Source organism: Bombus flavifrons, chromosome 16 (genome assembly GCF_040668555.2).
Source record: "Bombus flavifrons isolate JBK064 chromosome 16, iyBomFlav1_principal, whole genome shotgun sequence".
Classification (NCBI taxonomy): Eukaryota; Metazoa; Arthropoda; class Insecta; order Hymenoptera; family Apidae; genus Bombus; species Bombus flavifrons.
Window position 1 is genome coordinate 7,971,502 of NC_138457.1, and position 21,055 is coordinate 7,992,556.

General features: G+C 31.8%; 3 protein-coding genes across 8 annotated transcripts; 2 read left to right on the forward strand and 1 right to left on the reverse strand.

Annotated features, from left to right (window-relative positions):
• The first annotated feature begins 809 nt into the window (after positions 1-809).
• Positions 810-3,191, forward strand: LOC138187998 (membrane protein BRI3). Of its 4 annotated transcripts, none has more exons than XM_069129353.1 (4): positions 810-946; positions 1,011-1,118; positions 1,677-1,849; positions 1,953-3,191. In XM_069129353.1, the coding sequence occupies exons 2-4, from the start codon at positions 1,049-1,051 to the stop codon at positions 2,082-2,084; spliced, it is 375 nt and encodes a 124-aa protein (XP_068985454.1). In that variant the 5' UTR covers positions 810-946; positions 1,011-1,048; the 3' UTR covers positions 2,085-3,191. The 4 variants fall into 4 exon arrangements, with proteins under 4 accessions (XP_068985454.1, XP_068985452.1, XP_068985453.1 ...); XM_069129351.1 differs by having other exon boundaries at positions 813-946; positions 1,650-1,849; XM_069129352.1 differs by having other exon boundaries at positions 853-1,118.
• A 1,404-nt stretch (positions 3,192-4,595) lies between these two features.
• Positions 4,596-8,204, forward strand: black (glutamate decarboxylase-like protein black). Its single transcript, XM_069130085.1, has 3 exons — positions 4,596-5,117; positions 6,633-7,033; positions 7,114-8,204. Exons 1-3 carry the CDS (start codon positions 4,848-4,850, stop codon positions 8,087-8,089), a joined length of 1,647 nt encoding a protein of 548 aa, XP_068986186.1. The 5' UTR covers positions 4,596-4,847; the 3' UTR covers positions 8,090-8,204.
• Positions 8,205-9,042: 838 nt separating this feature from the next.
• LOC138188369 (alanine aminotransferase 1) lies at positions 9,043-19,375 on the reverse strand. Of its 3 annotated transcripts, none has more exons than XM_069130088.1 (6): positions 19,166-19,375; positions 15,265-15,686; positions 11,163-11,492; positions 10,230-10,674; positions 9,721-9,989; positions 9,043-9,629 (listed from the first exon to the last, which is right to left on the reverse strand). In XM_069130088.1, the coding sequence occupies exons 2-6, from the start codon at positions 15,571-15,573 to the stop codon at positions 9,351-9,353; spliced, it is 1,632 nt and encodes a 543-aa protein (XP_068986189.1). In that variant the 5' UTR covers positions 15,574-15,686; positions 19,166-19,375; the 3' UTR covers positions 9,043-9,350. The 3 variants fall into 3 exon arrangements, with proteins under 3 accessions (XP_068986189.1, XP_068986187.1, XP_068986188.1); XM_069130086.1 differs by having other exon boundaries at positions 18,883-19,374; XM_069130087.1 differs by lacking the exon at positions 19,166-19,375 and adding an exon at positions 16,901-17,022.
• Between the last annotated feature and the right edge of the window lie 1,680 nt (positions 19,376-21,055).

Genomic DNA, 21,055 nt, shown 5'->3' on the forward strand with positions numbered 1-21,055 from the left:
AGACGATACTGTGTTAACTAGTGGCGGAAAAATTAAATGACTGATTGAATTTTGCAAGTTTCGTAATTTTATATTTGTTACTGATATTAATTAAGATATAGATTTTTTCTTTGTAATAAAAGATATATTACTTTAAGTTCAGCTGCACTATTTTTCAAAGTTTAAATTTGTGACTGACTAAAGGAAATATTTTATTCTACCACAGACGCGCCAAATGTACAACTTTCTAGACGACTAATAAATTAAACAAAATTTATGTATTATAAAATAATTTAATTAATACATCATGTAAGTACATTTAAAATATATATAAATGCATGTAGTATTCGGGAATTTTTTATTTTTGTTTTATAACTATGATTTCTTAATTCTAACACATACTTTGTATAACTTAATCAAATCAACAGCGAAAACAGCTATCCAAATAAATAACTAAAAATATTTAATGATTCTTAAATAACTTAAAAATCAAATAATTAATATTTTATATGGAGCTATTTAAAAACTTCGCTTCAATAATAAAAACGGAAATTTTTATATTATCTAAACAACCATTATGACCACCTTAATTACATTTAATTCTCGTGCGAAAGATAAAATGGAAAATTTTTAATTCAAAATGAAAATTTCTTAATTCTAATATTACACACTCTGCTATTCCACCAATTACTTATACTATTTACGTATAATTCGCTATTGTGGCATGCTGGAACAAAAACAAGTAAATCAATTTTACAGCCGCAAGGAAACGCGATACACGTTAGTCATGCAATTCGAAATGAGTACCAAATTAAAACGAATACAATGAAATGACGTCACCAACAGTCAACCAATAGAACTTGGTATTCTAATCGAAGAATAAAAGTGAAATCTTAAGTGGTTCTCTCGGGCGGAAATAGTAATACACTATTTGTTTTGGAACCGCGTCAGATCTTGGGCTAATACAGGTGCTAGCTGTCAAAAAAAAATTGTACCGATGATAATTATCTAATTACGTCAATTTATTGTACGAATTGCTCATAAAAGCCATTAGTTCAATTATTAAACGATGGAAAAGCAACCGCTGACTACAGGGAACGATAAACCTCCGTCTTACGCAGCAGCCACTGCGCCAATAAGTGAGCAACAAAATTGAAATTTTATTGTTTTGTATTATTTTGCTGTCTAAAATTAATGTGAACTGCTATTAAGTCTAATTATTACATTTAAAGCTTGAATTATTAAACTATTAATTTTATATTAATAATTTTTATATTTCGCATCATACGAAGATTATTACGAAGTTTTAAAAAGTAAATAATTTAGGTTCGTTCGTTTATGATTATCATTATTAAAATTTGAAAAAATAGTTTGAAAAAGTATATATATTATTAATGTTATAGTGTTATTAATATTGCGAGATATTTTTATACAAAAATGGAAGAGATAATTTCTGATGTCATTACTCTCTCATTTAACAATACTTTGACTATACTGTCATACTGTAATTCATGTTCAATGCTAATAATCTAAATTGGTTGAATAGTAATGCAAAAGAATAAATTAATTTTCAATATCTTGTTGTATTAAATGATTGTTTTTTGTTTGGTACAAAAAATGTTATATTTAGAAGTAATAACAGAAATTGACATGGGATATGTCTTATATAGCTAATTCTTCATGGCAACCACATCCAGGTTACAATGCAACACAATGCACAGGGTCTACTTCATGGCCTCCACCAGCAGGGTACTATCCTAGCGCAAGTGGAACTAATAATCACAATTATGTACCTTCCTATGGTTCTACACAATCAACCACTATACTTATGCCAGAAATAATTTTAGTTGGAGGATGTCCTGCATGCAGAGTAAGTAATTTTTAATAAACAGATCTTAATTTCCTTCTCATATATTTGGTATTCAATTATTTGAGATGAAAAGTAGGGACTAAGGTCAGATTTTACAACATAGGTGGGTGTAATGGAAGATGATTTTACATGTCTGGGACTACTATGTGCAATCCTGTTCTTCCCATTAGGGATAATATGCTGCTTACTATTAAAAACTCGACGTTGTTCTAATTGTGGTGCCTATTTTGGTTAATGTGTTACATATTACAGTCTTAATTCTTATGCAATTATTGTATAGATATGGAAGTGTATGAGCAAACCATGGAATTAGTGGTTAATTAATTAACCAAAAAATTAATTTTTTACTAGTACTGTGCATCCACGTAATTATATATTTAAACTAACATTATAACGGAAAGTAGTGTTCCAATGATCAGGGATGTATACAATAATTGGTAACTTAGTTAATTGTGGGAAACACAAGTTTGTAAAATATTGACATACAATTAAGGGGTTCCTCTACACATTTAAGACTTTGTTGACTTAAGACAATTTAAGTGGAGCTTGCGCTATTTTGTAAACTTTATGCAGAGGGTTCTGATTAATATTGTTGCATTTTACTACAACATATGTTACTTTATTACTATACTGGATAATGAAAGAGTTTATATCTGTATCTATTTATATAATTGCATATTTCAAAATGTAGATATACCATAGCTTCTAGGTATGTATATTCTTATCAGGCGATAAAAGAAGCAATGGATACTGTGAAATAGTTCTATACCATGTACTTAGAATATGTTTCTAATGACAAAAAAAGCTATCTCAAACAGATTTCATTGAAATTCTTCTATACCTAGTATCTACATAGAATTAACATACAAAGTATTTTAAAATACTTTTTAAAATAACTTATCAAAGCTTATATATTTTATGAAAAATAAATTCAATGAAGTTTGTGCCTTATGTCGCTGTAAAACAGTCTCCTGATGCAAAATTATACGTAACATGTTTTTAAAAATACGTTTGAATCTCAAAGGAAATGTCAGCAAGTCTTTTTCCTAAATGCAATCAATTTCATAAAAGATATGTAAGTGTATAATGAAACTTATTAATCACTCGCATTACAATTTATATTTATAAAAATAAAACAGTATTTAACTGTATTGGAACCATTTTAAGCTATTATAAATATCATTTCTACTTGTTAGATTGGTCCAGATCTGACTTTCAAAGGAAGATTTTCCTAATATTATGCTGATTAGATTCAAACGAAAAGAATAATATGCTCTGTTATGCGAACCTACGTACTGGAACACTAAATATGTACCTGAAAATATGAAATATTTTTCTAATATTGAAAGCTATTAATGATTCATCTATAAACAAACAAACATGTTTAGCTTGTCTAAAAACATATTTGTACAAAAAAATGAAGTTGTTATTAAAATTATCATTGTTAACAATTTTTAAAATGAATTATTAGATCACCAAAAATATTTGATACAGGTAATTAGCGGTATTTAAAAGTTGTAGGCAGTGGAAAATCTACACTCATGGAAAGTTTTTTCAAACTTAAAATCTATTGTGTAAACATTGTGTAACTCACAAAAACATACATATATCCATAGATAAGTGTCGAGTATTATTCGTTAAACAGGATAGTCAATGCTCGATTATAAATAAATTATTTTTAGAAATTTATTTTTTTCATCAAACACAAAAACCAATGAGTTTTACTATTACAAATTATGAATAGTGTTGTTGATAATTTATAAGGAATGTTTTTGTGATCGAAGTTTGGTACTGATTGGTGGTTGTAATTTAAGAAAGTCTCATCCCAATGATACTTGACACCATACACGTGATACGTAAATGATACATTCGCAATCCCCGGCATGCATATTCATTTATGCATACACGACCCAAGTATTTTGTTTTTATCACATTATTGGAGTATATATAATCATTATCGATCATTGTATCATCTACATGTTCAATAATTTTCAATTTTTGTTCATTTTCATTACATAATCAGTGATAAGCAATTTTGATTGATTAGCATTGAAGAATATTTGCAACTGGCTCTAAGCATCCAGTTTCTTCTCAGAATATTTGTAGTGCGTCAAAGTTTCTAGAAGAGATTGAATATCATTCAATTACGTATTAAGGATAAAAATTATTGGTGACTGCATTTGCATATATGTAACTTATTATTGGACGTAATAAAATTATGTAATAGAATCCAGCTTAAATAATGCATAGCTCCACCAAAAACACCAGCTATTACCATTACCGGTAACGAGCATCAATAGCTCGAAACAATCTCGATCTTTCTCATTACCCTTAAAAAGAATGAGAAGAAAACGTGTTAAAATAACAAATATTAAAAATAAATAGTTTTTTTTCTGTATAAGTCATTAGTGAAGTTATTAAAAAAACGTTGTTATAGTATCTAATTTAAATATTTATTTTTCTTGTTCTTTCCTTCTTGAATTAATCCAAGAATACTTTCAAGGACGAAAATCATCTATGAATATTAATATTACTATAATTTTCTAATTAATTGAGACGAGTGCACAAGAAGAATGCTTACGGATTTGACGCAAAAATTTACCTCAAGAAAAAAAATAATAATCGATAACTGGAGAAAGTTAAACACAACTAAACAGCTGAATTAAGATCTCAATTTACATTCAAATGTATCTCATCGCATTGCCGATGATACATTTGAATGAAAATTTTCCCTTTAACTCGACGCTTTATTTACTGGATTAGTCGAAACAGCGATATAGAACAAAGGATAGTTTCCCAATTCATCAAGGCCCTGGTCGCGATATTCATCAGAAAAAGAGGCAGGAAAGGAGAACCAGTCCCGCGAATCTCGGTGAAGCAAATGCAGCCGAAGGTAGTTAACGCGCAACGATCTTGTCCTTGGTCAGTAGACATTAGTATAAAGGAAACTGTAGGAGCACCACGCGGAACAGATTGAGAAAAACTTCGATACGTAACTATGCCGGCTAACGAGGGAACTGTGAGCGTGTCTCCGCCCCAAATAGGAGATAATTTCTTGAGAAAAGGCTGTGACAACAGTTTACAGAGCGATCTTGCTCGTCCATCTTCTGGTGATGATGAAGAAGATTGTCAAAATGATTGTCCAAATTCTATTGTCAACGGGGAATCCAAAGAAGATTGTAACTACAGGAGTCTTCCGGTGAGAGAGGTCCATGAGAAGTTTATGAGAAGTTTCATTGATCTGCTCCTGGAAGAAGCAGTTTTTGAGGTAAATTCATTGTTAAAATCTATTGTTAGAAGAATATGGATGTATATTGACAGTTATTAAAGCGAACAAATGGGCTTTTAAAGTGAAGAGATAGTTATGATAAAGAGATAATTGTGCAATATAGTGAATTCAAATTTACATTTAAGAACACCATAACGACTTCATATTTTATTTTAATTAATCTCTAAATTGAATATTTGAAGGATTTTCTTTCCATTTGTATGGAAGAAACAATTTCTTTTCTATTTCAATACTAACATATGTATATTGATATACATATGTATTCTCATGAATCTGAAAATATGAAAAGTATGGCGTAAGAAACGACCAGGGAAACTACAAGGAAAATTGCGTTCGTGACGCACAAATTGCATTGACATTTCGACTGAAGTTTATTGACTTGAGATAAATTGGAATATACGTTATATTTTCCTTATGAGACAGAACAATTTCTTATACTTTCCTTGAGCAATAACTTTTAGTCACTCATATGAATTCAATCTAAATTATAAACAATTGCATATTTATACATTATATATAAAAATATTATATTTTTTAAGGTATACAAATTCAAATATATTGTTAAGATTAATATTTCTCGCCAATTTTTATAATTAATTTTTTTTCACCACTAATATAAATTCTAAATTATAATTTAGACAATTTCTTTGATATTTTTATAAGAATTTTATTTCCCGTCAATTTAAATAATTTAAAGAAGCATCGTATTAAACATAAAATATCGTTAAAGAAGATTTATAGTCATTCGCCGAAGTAAAACTAAGCAAAAAGCGTGGTTCTCAGTGACTCGGTACAATAATTTATGTTACACACAAACGCTTCCAATCACTTCTTATTCTTTCAAAGCCATTCACTTTGAAGTATCCAATTATCTTTACGCTTCAAGTACATTACCGTCATTAAAAATTTCTTTACTTCACTTTGATCCCTATCTCAATAAACAGTTCTCACATTTTGTAAACCATAATCTACTTCTTTCTATTTTTTACTTTCTTAATTCTTGAAATTGAATCAAACGTTATTAAATCAAACGTATGTTCATTGTTGTCATAATTCTTTTTACATAATTTGAATACAGTGAAATGAAGATAATCATTTCCTCCAAGTATATTTAAATTTCTATCCGATGTATGTAATTGCTCAGTTTAATTAAAGAAAACTTAATATTCAAATGCATCCATGAGCAACGATTGTCACTGATTTATTATAAAACTAATCTTTCCTAGTTGTGAAAACGTGAGTCAAACGTTATTTATGCGACTGTTTTTCTTCGTTTGTTAATGATCTGCTCTGTCAATTCATGGACGAAGAATTGTGCCGCAAGTTGCATTCATGTTACTCTACTTCCAAGTTAAATTATAAAATATAAGAAAAAAAAAAAAACTGCAACGCAAAAAAGGAAAAGCTAGCTCCCACACTAATGCACGAAGATTTCTAAATTAAAATTCTCTATCCTATTGGCTTATATAATAGAAGTTTCCAATTACCTTTCAGGGAACTTCAAGAAAAAACAAAGTAGTGGAATGGATGAAACCAGCAGCTCTTCAATCAGCCATTGACTTAAAGCTGTCTGACCAAGGATCCTCCCATGAGAAGCTTTTCACCCTCGCCCGCAACGTGATCAAGTACAGTGTAAAAACAGGTCATCCTCGATTCATAAACCAATTATATTCCAGCGTAGATCCATATGGCCTTCTTGGACAATGGTTAACAGACGCCTTGAACCCTTCAGTTTACACCTATGAAGTTTCTCCAGTGTTCTCTTTAATGGAAGAGGAGATATTGCGTGAAATGAGGAAGATAGTTGGCTGGAAAGATGGTAAAGGTGAAGGAATATTCTGTCCTGGTGGTTCTATTGCCAATGGTTATGCAATTAATCTGGCACGTCACTACAGGTACTTCTTATTTCTTTATAATTTGATTAATCAATTGGAATCCCTGAAATTCCTACGTTTTTATGTATCGTCATTCACAGGTTTCCTCAATTGAAGGAGTTAGGCTTATCCAGTGCTGGCAGGTTAATAATTTTCACTTCCAGAGATTCCCACTATTCTGTCAAAAAGCTTAGTGCTTTCCTAGGATTAGGCACTAGTAATGTGTATGAAGTGAAAACTAACAGCAGAGGAAAGATGTGCATAACGAATTTGGAAGCACAGATCAAGAAAGCTCTTGACGAAGGTGCAGTGCCCTTGATGGTATCTGCTACAGCAGGAACTACAGTCCTAGGTGCATTCGATCCCTTAAGAGAGATTGCTATCATTTGTAAGAAGTACAATCTGTGGTTTCACGTGGATGCAGCGTGGGGAGGAGGAGCCTTGATGTCCACAAAGCACAGATATCTCCTGGATGGTGTAGAACTGGCAGATTCTGTTACTTGGAATCCACACAAATTGTTGGCTGCTCCGCAACAATGTTCAACATTGTTACTGCGCCATGAGGATCTCCTGCAAGCAGCACATAGCTCAAAAGCTAGTTATCTCTTCCAACCAGACAAATTTTATGATTCTTCTTTCGACAGTGGGGACAAACACGTTCAATGCGGTCGTAGGGCAGACGTGATGAAATTCTGGTTCATGTGGAAAGCAAAAGGCACTCATGGCTTGGAGAAACATGTAGATCGAGTGTTCGAATTGGCGCGGTACTTCACAGATTATATAAGACACAGAGAAGGCTTCAAACTGATGCTTGAGCCCGAGTGCACCAACGTCTGCTTCTGGTACGTGCCGCCCTCCAAACGCCACTTGCAAGACGGAGAACTGTTGAAAGCCCTTGAGAAAATCGGACCGGATGTAAAGGAGCGAATGGTGAAGAAGGGCTCAATGCTGATCACGTATCAGCCTCTACGCGAATTACCTAACTTTTTCAGGCTCGTTTTGCAGAATTCTGGACTCACTAAGGCTGATATGAGATTTTTCGCAGAAGAAATTGAGAGGCTCGCCATTGATCTGTAGAACTTGTACTCTTTATTCAGTTATGTAACTTCAGTTATGTAACGTCCAATTTCGTAGAGATTTGCCAATTTGTTAATGGCAAAAGCTCTCAATAAAGTATTTCTTTTAATAATAATCAGTCGATTATTGTGTATAGAGTACAATGATAGCTTTACTTCTTAGCTCTTTCCGTTTCCTCTTCGAAAAACTGATTTTTCCGATAAGTTTCATTGTCCAAAATCTCCTTTAGATTACATTAAACTTTCGTTCCGAGGTACGAATTATTTGGACAACAGGTACACTCAGTAAAAAGAGCATACAATCAGTTATACCATATCTCCGTTTATAGAATATATGAGTGAACACCTGATAATTCTAGACTCTTTTAGAATTTTAATATTAAGTAACTTTTTATCCGATCAAGATCTTCGATGCGGTCCTTGAAGTCATTTTTACTTATTACGCACGAATTAGACAACTCCAGTGTTTTGCTTACATGTTTATTGTACTAATGGTGTCCAAAAGCGTGTTGCTATCAATTCATAATAGATTGCAGTTATACGTTGAATGTAGTGATCATGGTTATTAAATGTTTTTCACGTTTTAATTGAAGTGCATGTGATTTTTTATTAACATCGAGGATCTTGTACAAATGTGAACACATAAGTCTTTTCTGGTGGGTGAATTTCATTGAATGCACGTGATTTGTACATGGTAGAGACGCGAGAATCATCTTCGCATTCATATATATATTTTATATTCATATATATAGTTTATTTCTTCAGACAAATCGATAATCATAATTTATTCAAATATAAATTGCAATATAACCTGATAATATCGTCATGAATATTAAAAAAAACCACGTTTGTTTGTTATCTGCGAATTATTATGATGTACACGTACAAACACCCACCATACGTTCCAATGATTCTGATAAAAGAAACCCATCGATTGGTATATCATACAATCTCTTAAACGTAATGATAAATTCACACTATATTTACAAGTATTCGATGAATTGTGAAATCCATCCATATGATATTACATTTACATAAAATCATACATATAATCCCTTTTGTGCCAGATCGATAGCGGATCTAATATAATTTCAAAAATACCCTTTATAATATTTTCTCACTTCAGAATGCAAAGTAATGTACATTTGACCATTCTTTCGAATAAATTCGTGAAAATTTCATGGAAATGTAATACTGGTCTCTATATTATAACCCTGACACTTCCAGGATGAAATAAAATGCATAAAAATCCCATAGCATCATTATTTGTACTCTTCGAGGAACCTAATATGGAACTGTCTCAGATTCTCGAGCATTGTATTTATTTTCTCCTTCTGCGGCAAGATTGTCGTCCTGAAGTGATATGTTCCAGGTCGCTGTCCAAAACCGGAACCTGGTATCACGCATATTCCGGTGGACTCCAAGAGTTTGAAGGCATAAAAGACATCAGGCTGTTGACCTTCCTTTTCTGCTGCTTTTATGGCTCTTTGTGGTAAATCGATTCGTGGGAATACATACATTGCACCCATAGCTGGATTAACCTGTAAAAGATTGGAATCTAATTAATGATTGAGTGCTAATAAATGATGTCTGACACATATACATCTCTTATAATAAATTTTTAGAAAGTACCTTAAAACCTGGAATGCTATTCAATGTATCAACCACTAATTGAGATCTTTCTGCTAAAGAGCGTAAGGTTTCCTCCTTTTCCTTTTGAAACAATTTGTAGGATGGCTCGTTTGGTTTTGGAGGATTCACCACAACATCCATTACTACCTGACCAAGAACAGTAGGACACAACATTGCTGAGATCGACTTTAACAGTATTGCCATTACTTTGGGATCCATGTTGATAATTTCCCCGTACCCGCCGCGGATTCCACATTCTCCCATATAACCTGTAACATACATAAAAGAATTAGTATCTACTCCTATAACATAAGAACTCCCAAATAATATTCGATAGTTTAATAAGATCAACTCTTAGGAGTCTTAGATACTACTTCCCAATTTAATTTTTATTTAAATTTGAAGTACTACACTTGTTAAATATATTAAACATTCCATTTGGAAAGTAATAAATACTTATAACTAGCTATTGAAATAGAACATAAACTTGATCTCAAATTAGAATATACCTTTGGACACAGACATGAAGGAAGCCAGCTCCATTTTACAGTAAGGTTCTCCCATCTCCATCATTACCTTCTTGAACGAGTGAAAAGCACTGTCCTTATCATAAACATTATCCTGATAAACTTCATCAGCCAATAGGAATAAACGGTTTTTATACGCAAATCTGATGACGTCCTCGATATTAGTTCGAGTAAGAACTTGCCCAGTTGGATTACCAGGATTTATTACGACTAGCACACGAGGATTACACGTCCTCCTTGACTCGTTTAATGCTCTATCTAATTCAGAAATATCCAATCCCCACTTGTTCTCCTCGTTCAGATAGTAACCAATTTGAGACAAGCCAAATTCAGCCAAAGTGGCAGAGTATAAAGGGTACTGTGGGATTGGGATCATCACTCCAGATGGTTTGCCATCTAGTTTCTCATTGAACAGTTTCAAGAAAGACTGTAACATAAATGCAACAATAACATGGATTATTCATATATCAAGCTGAAAATCACAGAATAATCAGGACTTTTAGTTTGAATATTTGTTAATGAATTCTGAATGCTTCTTCAAAACTTGTTCTTATGAAGTGTAGATATTGTATTGAATTAGAATATGTGATCTTTAATCATTTGGAATAATATTGATGTTTCAGAACTATAAGATCATTAAACGGAATGCAACTTCTTCATTCAATTCTGCTTTTTTGTTCAGCAATAAGGTTTTAAAAATATGTGATATACTACTCATTTACAAATGTTCAAAATTAGCTTGTCTAAATGTTTGTTATCATCGTTAAAGCTTGCTAATCTGACTCATAATTTTGAAATACCATAATATTACAAGATAATAAAATCATTGTTATTGCTTAACGTTTTAATTTACGACCTTGTTGTATCGCTTCTATAGTGCTTAACGATATAATACAAGAGAAATAATCTGCACACTTTGATTCCGTCCGAGGCGCCGTTCGAGAGGATGATGTTATGGTAATCAGAGGGAATTCCATCACGATCTTGAATGTATTGAGCAACATGTTTCCGGATGATCTCGATTCCTGCCGATTCAGAATACGAGCCAACGCTGCCTCCTTTACACTGGCACAATATGGTCTTGGCTCGTTCCTTCACATCCTCGGGATAGCCAGGATCATCGAGAAGGCTCGGCGACACCGTCAAGGTCAGTACTTGTCTCAAGAAGGTGATGGGCTGTTGTCCCATGGCGTGTGCATCCCCCACGTTCGCTTTTATCACCTCCTTGAACGGTTTTTTAGCTCCCTGAAAAAAATAGCGTATTGATATATTTAATTTTACTATATTTTTATATTTACTAATATAGTGTATTTTATTATTTACTAATATTTGTGTATAAATTTGGATATAATTAAAATAGTGCTTATGTAAATAATGTAACATATTTACATTAAATACTTTTAAATTATATTATAGAATTCTGTTTTTTTTTTAATATTATATTAGACATTAACTAATAACATATTTGTGTTACACAATGTGAGCATCACATTTCCATCTTTTTATAATATTAATATCTTTAAATCACTATAATTCTTTTATTTGGGATTTTACTAAAATCATATTTTTTTAAATATGGTGCCTCTCTTTTCTATTTATAGAGTTTACGATATATAAGTGATAACAACTATAACGCTTGTAAAATTGGAGTAAGTTTACAATACATATCTCATTGTTTTTATTATAAATTATATTTAGTCTGTCGATCTAGCAAGGTGAATACTTATCATGAGCTCGAATATCGGATTTTCCGGGATACTTCCAGCTTTTATTAGATCATAAATAAACCATTCTTTCACTTCATGTGAAGGATATATTTTTTTTAATATTTTTGCCTTACCCACATATTGCTTAGCTTTAAAGTAATTCAGCTCAATCGAATAAGCAAACAATTACGCAATACAGCGTGATTCATAACACACATACAGAACAATAACCACATGTGTATGTGTATACAATCAAGTATAAAAGATGGTACTGAATCTAAGACAAGTGAAATTCTAATTCTGATAAAGCTCAATTGCAGTGTAATCAGTATTTAATTCAATTTATGATCCACTTCTTTTTATAAATTTTACTCGTAAATTTTCAAATAGTAAAATTTTCCCTCAAAAATAAAAATTTCGTAATTTCGTTATTTTTTTTTTTGGAGTTTTTTGTTAAGGTTTTTATGGTCCGATAATAGCATTGAGGAAATTGGGCAATCGTTTCACTTACAACTATAATCTAAACTATGACGTACATTAAACACTTTCGTTGGCACTACTCCCTCTTCGTGACTCACAGTAATTCCACAAATCCAAGGTAGCATTGCGAACTATTTATCACAAAAGTCACGTATCGCATTTTTCAAAACGAATTCAATATCGTGAAAAATTATGTTTTTCCATAGAGATATATACATTATTCATAAACAAAGCATACATATACGACATAATGCTTAGACCATTCATAAATATTAGTCATTAGTCATTCATAATCACTTGAACTTGAATATTAAAAACATTTGAACGTTTAAGATTCATAAAACATTCAAAATTTTGATTCTTTTATTGAAATGTTAATATATAAATTTTCATGTCTATTGTTATACAATATACGAAATTTTGTGCATAATAAGAATGTACTAGAAAGTTGGAATAATATTGTGAGCTTCCATATAAGGTAACATGTAACAGAACACACGTAACACAAGCTATGGTAGCCAGACGAAGGCTGTTACATGCGCACAATATGTTTATATCTTTTTTCACAGTTTATGGTATCAAATTGCATGGTCAAACAACAGGCTACTTAAACGGCTCCTGTTACTAAGCTCGTTTTGGATACAGCCACTTGTCCGTAACATCTGTCCTATTGGATGCATCAACGAAACTGTTTTCAGTGACGATTTATCACAATAAATTGAAAAATTCACAGTTCTTAAGCGACTTGAAATTTGGGAATCGTAAATATAATATTTAATAATTGTATATAATACAATTGTGTACAATAAATGCATACAATATTTCTATATTTATTATTTTGCTATAAATATTGAATAAAGTATACGTTATGTTTTATAAGTATGTTTATAGTATACGCCATTCCTACACTCATAGCTTTAATTGTTGGTTCATAATGTAAATTATCTTCGTTTTTCCTGTGTTATAAATGTAGTATATATCGATTGGTTTTCTTTGATAGCGGCGCAATAAAAAAAATTCCAAATTTGGTTTTATCGAATAGGAGGTTTCCGTCCTATTTTTATTCTTATCATGTAAAACGTTATATTTATAATTCCATCAGTTTTGCGTTAGAGAGCACAATTATTACTTATGCCACTATCAAGATGGGTTCAGTATTACAACACTGATTCATCTTCGATTGTTTTGTGATGCTACAAGTAGGAGATTGCAGTACTTTTACGAATAATGGCATATCTTGTGTTAAATCAGCTTTACAATGTTGTTGAAATGACTCGCGAAGATACCTTTGTAAAATTTTAAAATGCCACTCCTTTGATGCTTACATTTTTTGAGTTAAGCCGTTATCAAAGCAAAGCTACAATATGTAAATATGTAATGTTATAATGTTAGAAATAATTCGAATTCATGGAATTTTATTTCGAAGTTATTGAAGAATTTTGTCGTGCAAGTAACAATACTTGTCATTTCAGGATATGTTTATACAGTTTATGCTAATTGACGCCAATTGAAACACTATTTTTAGTTGCTTTTACTTTGAATTAATCCACAGCGACAGGTGGTTTCAACATCATTCAGAATCAATCAAACTTATACATTTTTATTTAATTTCCATTATTTAAAAACAAAATTTCTACGTATATTTTGATCTAGTTCCCTAGTTTTAGTAAATTTTTTAAATGGATAAAAGCATTGTATTTAATGAAAAATATTAAAAAGTTTATGTACCACTAAATTTATATTTAAAAAGACAGCAGTATATTTCCTAAAAAGCCATGTCAAAATATACTGAGTTAACTTCTTTAAATTGCGTTTAATCACAATTTATTTTCTTTCATATGTTATCTGATATTATCTAACGTTCTTTTATCGTTATCAACCTAAGAAAAAAGAAACGGAAAACTTCCAAATGATATACACCATATGTTACGAATATGCATATATACTATATATATCTCATAATGTTTAAAAATCGAAACATAACCTCCATATATAACCATCAAGAAATATCTATCACTACCTCAGTACATATTCTATTCTCAAAATTATCTATGTTTTCCTTATTTAATCACGCCATATCCATGCGCAGAAAAATAAAAGAACCCACCAAATCACAAATACTATTCTGTCTACTAGTATACAACAGCACGTAACGCGAAGTAACTCTGGAATGGCACACTAATAGTTTTGGAACATATCATATTGGGATTGTTTAGATTTGGTGTGATTTTCATACAATTTAAACATGTAAAAAGATTCTGCAAAATTTCACTAAAATACTTTCAAGTATGTATAATTAAAGGTTATAAAATTCAAATATTCAAAAAAGTTAAAGAACCTTTTTCTTTTCTAATACAGTGACTAAAATCTGTATCCTGTTAGAGTAATGAAAGACCTAATACTTTAGTTATGGAATTTAAATGTTGAATAAAAGTGGAAGTATCTTTTCATTTACAGTTGATAATTTTCAACACTATGAGTAACTAAAATTAGTATCCTGTTTGGTGATGAAAGACCCTAATAGTTTAACGTTATAAAATTGAAGTGCCCAAAAAAAAAAGCTACAGACAATGCAACTATTTTGTAATACAATGTCCACAACCAACGTCCAGCTGAGGTCATAAAAAACTGTAAGGTTACAAAGTTGAAATGTTCCAAAAGATTAAAGAACCGTTTCATGTAGAATTATTTTACGATACCTGTAATCAGGGATCTAAAATCAGTAGCCTGTTGAGGTAACAAAAGACTTTAATGAAGCATTGCAGGGTTAAGCGATGGGAACTGGCTACCGATAGTGGTCAGCTACCTCTCGTCGCACTTCTATACCTTACCTTCTGCAGTTCTTTCTCAATCTCGAGGGCACGTATAAGGAGAGGACCGCGCACCGCATATTCCATTTTCCGGAGATTGATGAAGACATTGTCCTCGGTGAGAACCTTACTACCGGGTGGACCGGTCGCCATGCTGCGACGCAATGTTCTGTCAGAAGCCGGCCGGTGGACTACCGACTCAACAGCCGTCAGACGTGTGAATATTCTACCTCCTGACGTCCCTAGCCCCGCGGAGGTAGTCAGTTGCTCCCACGTCCTAGGCCGACTGCTCGCGATAACAGCGTTCCACCAACGTGCTTGTGGCATCATGTCACCGGTTGGTCCTCTCTCTCTACCTCGCACACAGTTCTATCAGTTGCCGGATTGTTTCCGCTAATTCGCTCAGTGATCGTAGGAGGGAGAATCCGCGCATGCGCGGGATACTAGAAGCAAACGTGAAACGGGTGGAGCTGTAAAGTTGCTGGAAGACTTAATTAACGTTTATCTACTGAACTTTATATGTCACAGCTATTGTTGTACAATTATTGTAATGCTATCGCTAATATTGTAATAATTTTCTATTATAACCATTTATATTGTAATTCTTTATACTGTATTATGTATTAAATTTAGTTTTTCTGTAATTTTGCTAAATCTTCAGAAGTAATATATATACTGTATTATTCTTACAAAATTAACGTAATTAAAACAAGAAGATCAGCAACTAAAGTTAACATTATTGTTGATATTATTTGAGATTTAGGTATTGATTTCTAATATATTTTACTGATTCAATTGTTGCGTTTTAACCCTTACCTAATGTCCTCAATATATTATCCTTATACTTTTTCATAATTTAGTCTTAAATATTTCAAGGTTAAGATTTGTATATGTTAATGTATAAATATTTTTTAGAATCACATACTAATATTTAACATGGAAGATTAATTCTTACCACTACAATTATAATTGAACAAATAGTGGCAAGAGACAAGCTACTTAATTTACAAACAAGCTAGTAAAAAATTTTAATGGAAAATTATAAACAATAGAGTTTTAACGAGAGACTTATAATCTAAGGCTTAAGGTTCACAGGGCCTTCACGTTGATGCATACAACCCTTAACGCTTCAATTTATAAACTCATTACATATATATATTAATTCTGCCAACTCTACAATGGATCGTAAAAGTATTCACACCGTCTATTCTTCATTACGAACGATTAACACAATTGCTACATTCATTCTATGAGTGAATGACTGACTTTTAATAAGATATATATTACATTGGTTAGGTCTTTTAGCGAAATAAATTTTGTTAAGCGATACTGATTAACTGTAACAAAAATATTTTAACGAACCTTATCATGGAATTAAAAGTTACACTCAAAAGGGCGTGGACATTTTTAGAACTCACTGTATATAAATAATGGAAGAACTTCTAACAAATTTGAAATAGGTGTGAATATATCTGCACACATATACATATGTATATATATATATATATTTGGGTATAACAATGGCGTTACGTAATCAGTATTTTTTCTAACATAACTTGGGATTATATGATGGTGTGTTACTAGCTTTTTGTGTACATATATACATAGTTACAGTAGGTCGTCAAGGTCGTAAATAGGGAAACGTTATGCAACTTACGGGAGCCTTTTAATTAAGTGAACACCTGTTAATCGAATTTTCAGATCGAACTACGCCAAATCTCGGTGAAATTACTGCACACGCGCGTTAGATGAAATGAAATTGTTATATTGGAATCAGGGACGTGCGAATTGAACAATGAAAAATATTTCGCTCCCATCTTACATTGACATAATGCACATTTCATTAATAAATTAAATAAAACAATACTTTCTTCATAAGTAATATTATCAATTATCGAACAAATTTTCCTATCGTTTTTGGTGGCGTGTTAGGGGATTATTTAGTGAAGAATGTAATCGACGCGACATCTGACGTTCTACCGTATCAAAGAAATCAACGGAACGTCGGATATTTGCATTCTCAATGGATAATTCTATTATCGAATGATTCAAATTGCCAATAAATTACATATAATTAAAAGATCAAGCTAATAGTATACAATGTAACAAATCTTTATCTATATAAATAGCTTAACATTTGAATATTCAATATTATTACAAATCATAAATAATTTATACGCAGAATATTTAAATTTTGCAATTCAATTAATGTTATTTTAAAAGAAAAAATTCTGTCTAATTGAAATTTTCATACTAGGTAAAATAAATATTGTAAAAATATTAGGAGTGTGATTTTAATTTTAGTTGAAGATAATTGCTATATAATCCAGTCATTTAAGATATATACGACTTTCAATTTCTTCACTAACGAGAAAGAGTGAATGACATAGCAAAAAGATATTCCTTATCATTCTCGTTATCTCCTGCACGATTGCACTTAATGGAAAGCACGTCAGTATCTTTCCTTGTTTACGTCGCTAAGTGGGTGGCACTAGGACTAGAGATAAAAATACTATTTTTATCGATCGAAGTGGTCAATATGTCTCCCTCAATGCAAAAAGCAATGTTTCTATTTTCTGACTTCTTTATCGAGTTTCTACCTCTGTATTAATTAACTCTAGCTATATCTAGATACATGAAATTTTTCTATTTTATTAACTAATAAATTTTGTTTAAATAAAAGTAATAAATGAAATAATCTAAAAAATGTTAAATGAATTACTCTGATTCGTGAAACTCGATAGAAATTTTGCAATGGAAGACTATTGCTATTACTTATGGATACCAATCGACTGACCTTGAGTAAAATCTTTATTTTCGCCGTAACGGTAATCGATAAGCTTAAACCTTTTTCGATTAATCCTTTCCGAGCCATATTCCCTATTTACAGAAATACAATCTAGATCTAGATGGTTAATCATATTAATATTAACTCAATAGTTTTTCTTTAAATCAAGATTTAAAGTTTGTTTTCCTTATAAGTGAACTGAAAATTGGCGCATTACGTCATTTTCAAGGAACTACGGCCCCTTATTGCAAGGACAAATAGAAAGCAAAGTAAATAGGTCGTCACTCAACGAAAGCAAGAACTGATATGACGACACGGTTAAAATATTTTCTGTTTATGTTCAATTGTCTCAGTTCTACTCAAATAAAAAACCAAGTTACTAAATTTAACTCTCAATATGCATTTACACGAGCAAAGAAGAAAAAGAAATATGAGAGAAATAATCGATTAATTAACAGTAAATCACGATGAGTCTTTTCCACCTGATCCTACAGTCGTGTGGCGTACTTTCACGCAAGCAAAATCGTCGTATTAATTAACGCTATTTTACATGTCTTCTATCGTGTAAACGCTTCTACTTTCTCCGAAATATCTTTGATTACAGTTACTTGGCGTTCGAGCGTGATAGATATCAGCCACTCAAAGCAACCAGATTCATTATACTCCTCATAGGAAGAGGATCATACAAAATGTACTCTATCACATCTGATAAAATATTTCGTAATTAACCACAAGAATAACAAAGAATAATAGAGATAATAAATTAAAAAAAACGCAATAACTTAAAGAGTAAAACTTCACTATACATATAGGGTTCTTTGTCCAAAATAAAAATTCCAAACAATTCTTACCTAGTTAGAAGTTGGAACAGCCAACAGTGTCTTGGTCGGAACCACCAGGCCAACACACTCGGTGGAACGGTTACTAGCCTCCTAACACAAGTATGCTTTGGTTCTAATGTTCCAAACCAGTCAACTCACGTTGGACCACCGCCTTCGAGACGGATATCACGAGTCTAGCTTTTAAGTTTCATGCTTTATCGCGGATAGTGGATTAAACAGGAGGATCTCGGGGCTCTCTAGAAAGCTTTCCTTACGCATTCCTCGCCCGACATGCGTTGCACCGTTCTCTCACCTTAAAACCTCATTCGGTCAGCCGGAATGAATGCGTTTATCAGTTTTACGGAGGGCCCAGACGCGACCGCCGTTAACTTCCACGAATTCGCCAGTGTTCCTCGCCGGTGGTGATACTCCAACACGTTCCTCTCTGCGTGCTCTCGCTGCGGAACGGAGCGTGCGCAAGATGCAACGCCCGAGATGAACGCAAACTCTTTCCCTTTGGCGCAAATCAGAACATAGGTTATGTTATTTGCCAATGCAGGGGGGTCGCGATCTTTGTACTATGAACTTTCGTCGTTATGCGCCATCCCGCTCTTCACTTCCATTCAGCAGATGAGATTCACTATAGGTGAAAGGACATATATTAGAGGGAGATCATAAAGCGAGTTGAGATAATAGGGAGAGTGTAGATGCTTATGCATTCGTACTGCATGAACATCCGTCTAATGTTTAAAGATAAACATGCTAAGTCCGTTTTTGTTAATTTTCTAACCCCCAATTCGTACATAAACATGATGATATTGAAAGTTAAAAATTAATTTGAACAGATGAACAAAGTTGAAAGTTTATTTGAAAATTAACATAATATAAAAAGCGCTTTTTATAATATTTAGTAGATAAAACAAGTTTCTGCTTTTATAATCGCATTCTCAAAAATATGAAATTGCATAAAAATTCGCTGTTTATTCATAAGAGTCAAACTGTGTTATCTCATGAAGGTCGCTCAAGGTTGTAGAGCGTTGAAATTTGACATTAAGAAATAATTCGTATCTTGGATACAAGTAACCTCGGATAGAGTAATTCATGATTAGACTATCAAAAATGGCTTACATCCTATAAGATAAAAAGTATAACGTTTTACTTAAAAAGCTAAGTGGAGCTAAAATCCTTAGTACAATTTACGAATTAACTTTTTCCGCCTAATAATTATTTTTTAATTAGTTACACTGTTATTTATGCTTAGATTATTTATAAAACAAATTTCTGCTTAAGTTCTTCATAAAAATATAAATTTGCATAAATATCCGCAGCCTATGTATGATGAATTAAATTTTTTATTGTGAAAGTTCTTCCATCTTATTTTAAATCCTCATAATCTTTTATGGGATATAGAAGGATCTTGGCATCTGGATACGTATAGTATAGTGTCTTTTTGCATTATTTATGACAATGACGAATGAGGCACGCGTATAGTATGATAATGAGGAAGGGAAATTTCTTTTTCACCCGAAGTTACATAGAACTTGTTTGTTCAGTTAGAACGTACAACAATAAGTTCGTAAAAATTATTAAATAAACAAATGATATGTATTTATAGTACTGATACTAGGAAGTGAAAATAAATAAATTAACACGCGGCTAAAAAACATCGACATAGAATTCGGGATTATGTTCTCGTATTATACGATAATTTGTTAACGATCTATAAACTGCTGATTTATCAAATTTATGTTTTTACTGGAACACGGATACACATAAAATTATTTTATATATTAAATATTCCTAGAAGTATTGCATTTTGAATATTTTATGTATGTTTGCATAATATGTGCATTCTGTACATTTTGTCTTTTCCAATAATTTATAAATATTCGCATTCTAATAATACTACGATTGAACAAGTAAGTAATTATAATCAGTAAATCTGACAAGTAAATTACACTAAAACAATAGGGTGATTATTTTTGCTTTTTGAGACAAAATCAGATTTAAGAAATAACTTGCAGGGCTGTTTTAGTTATACTGAATATCAACAGATAGCGTACAAATCGACATAAGATTATAAATTAAGTATGACAGCTTGGATTAATAAAGTTAAATTATTATAATCTGAGATTGTCCTTGGATAAGATCAGATTACAATTAATGTAACATGATTATATATTATAAAATTTCGATCATATAT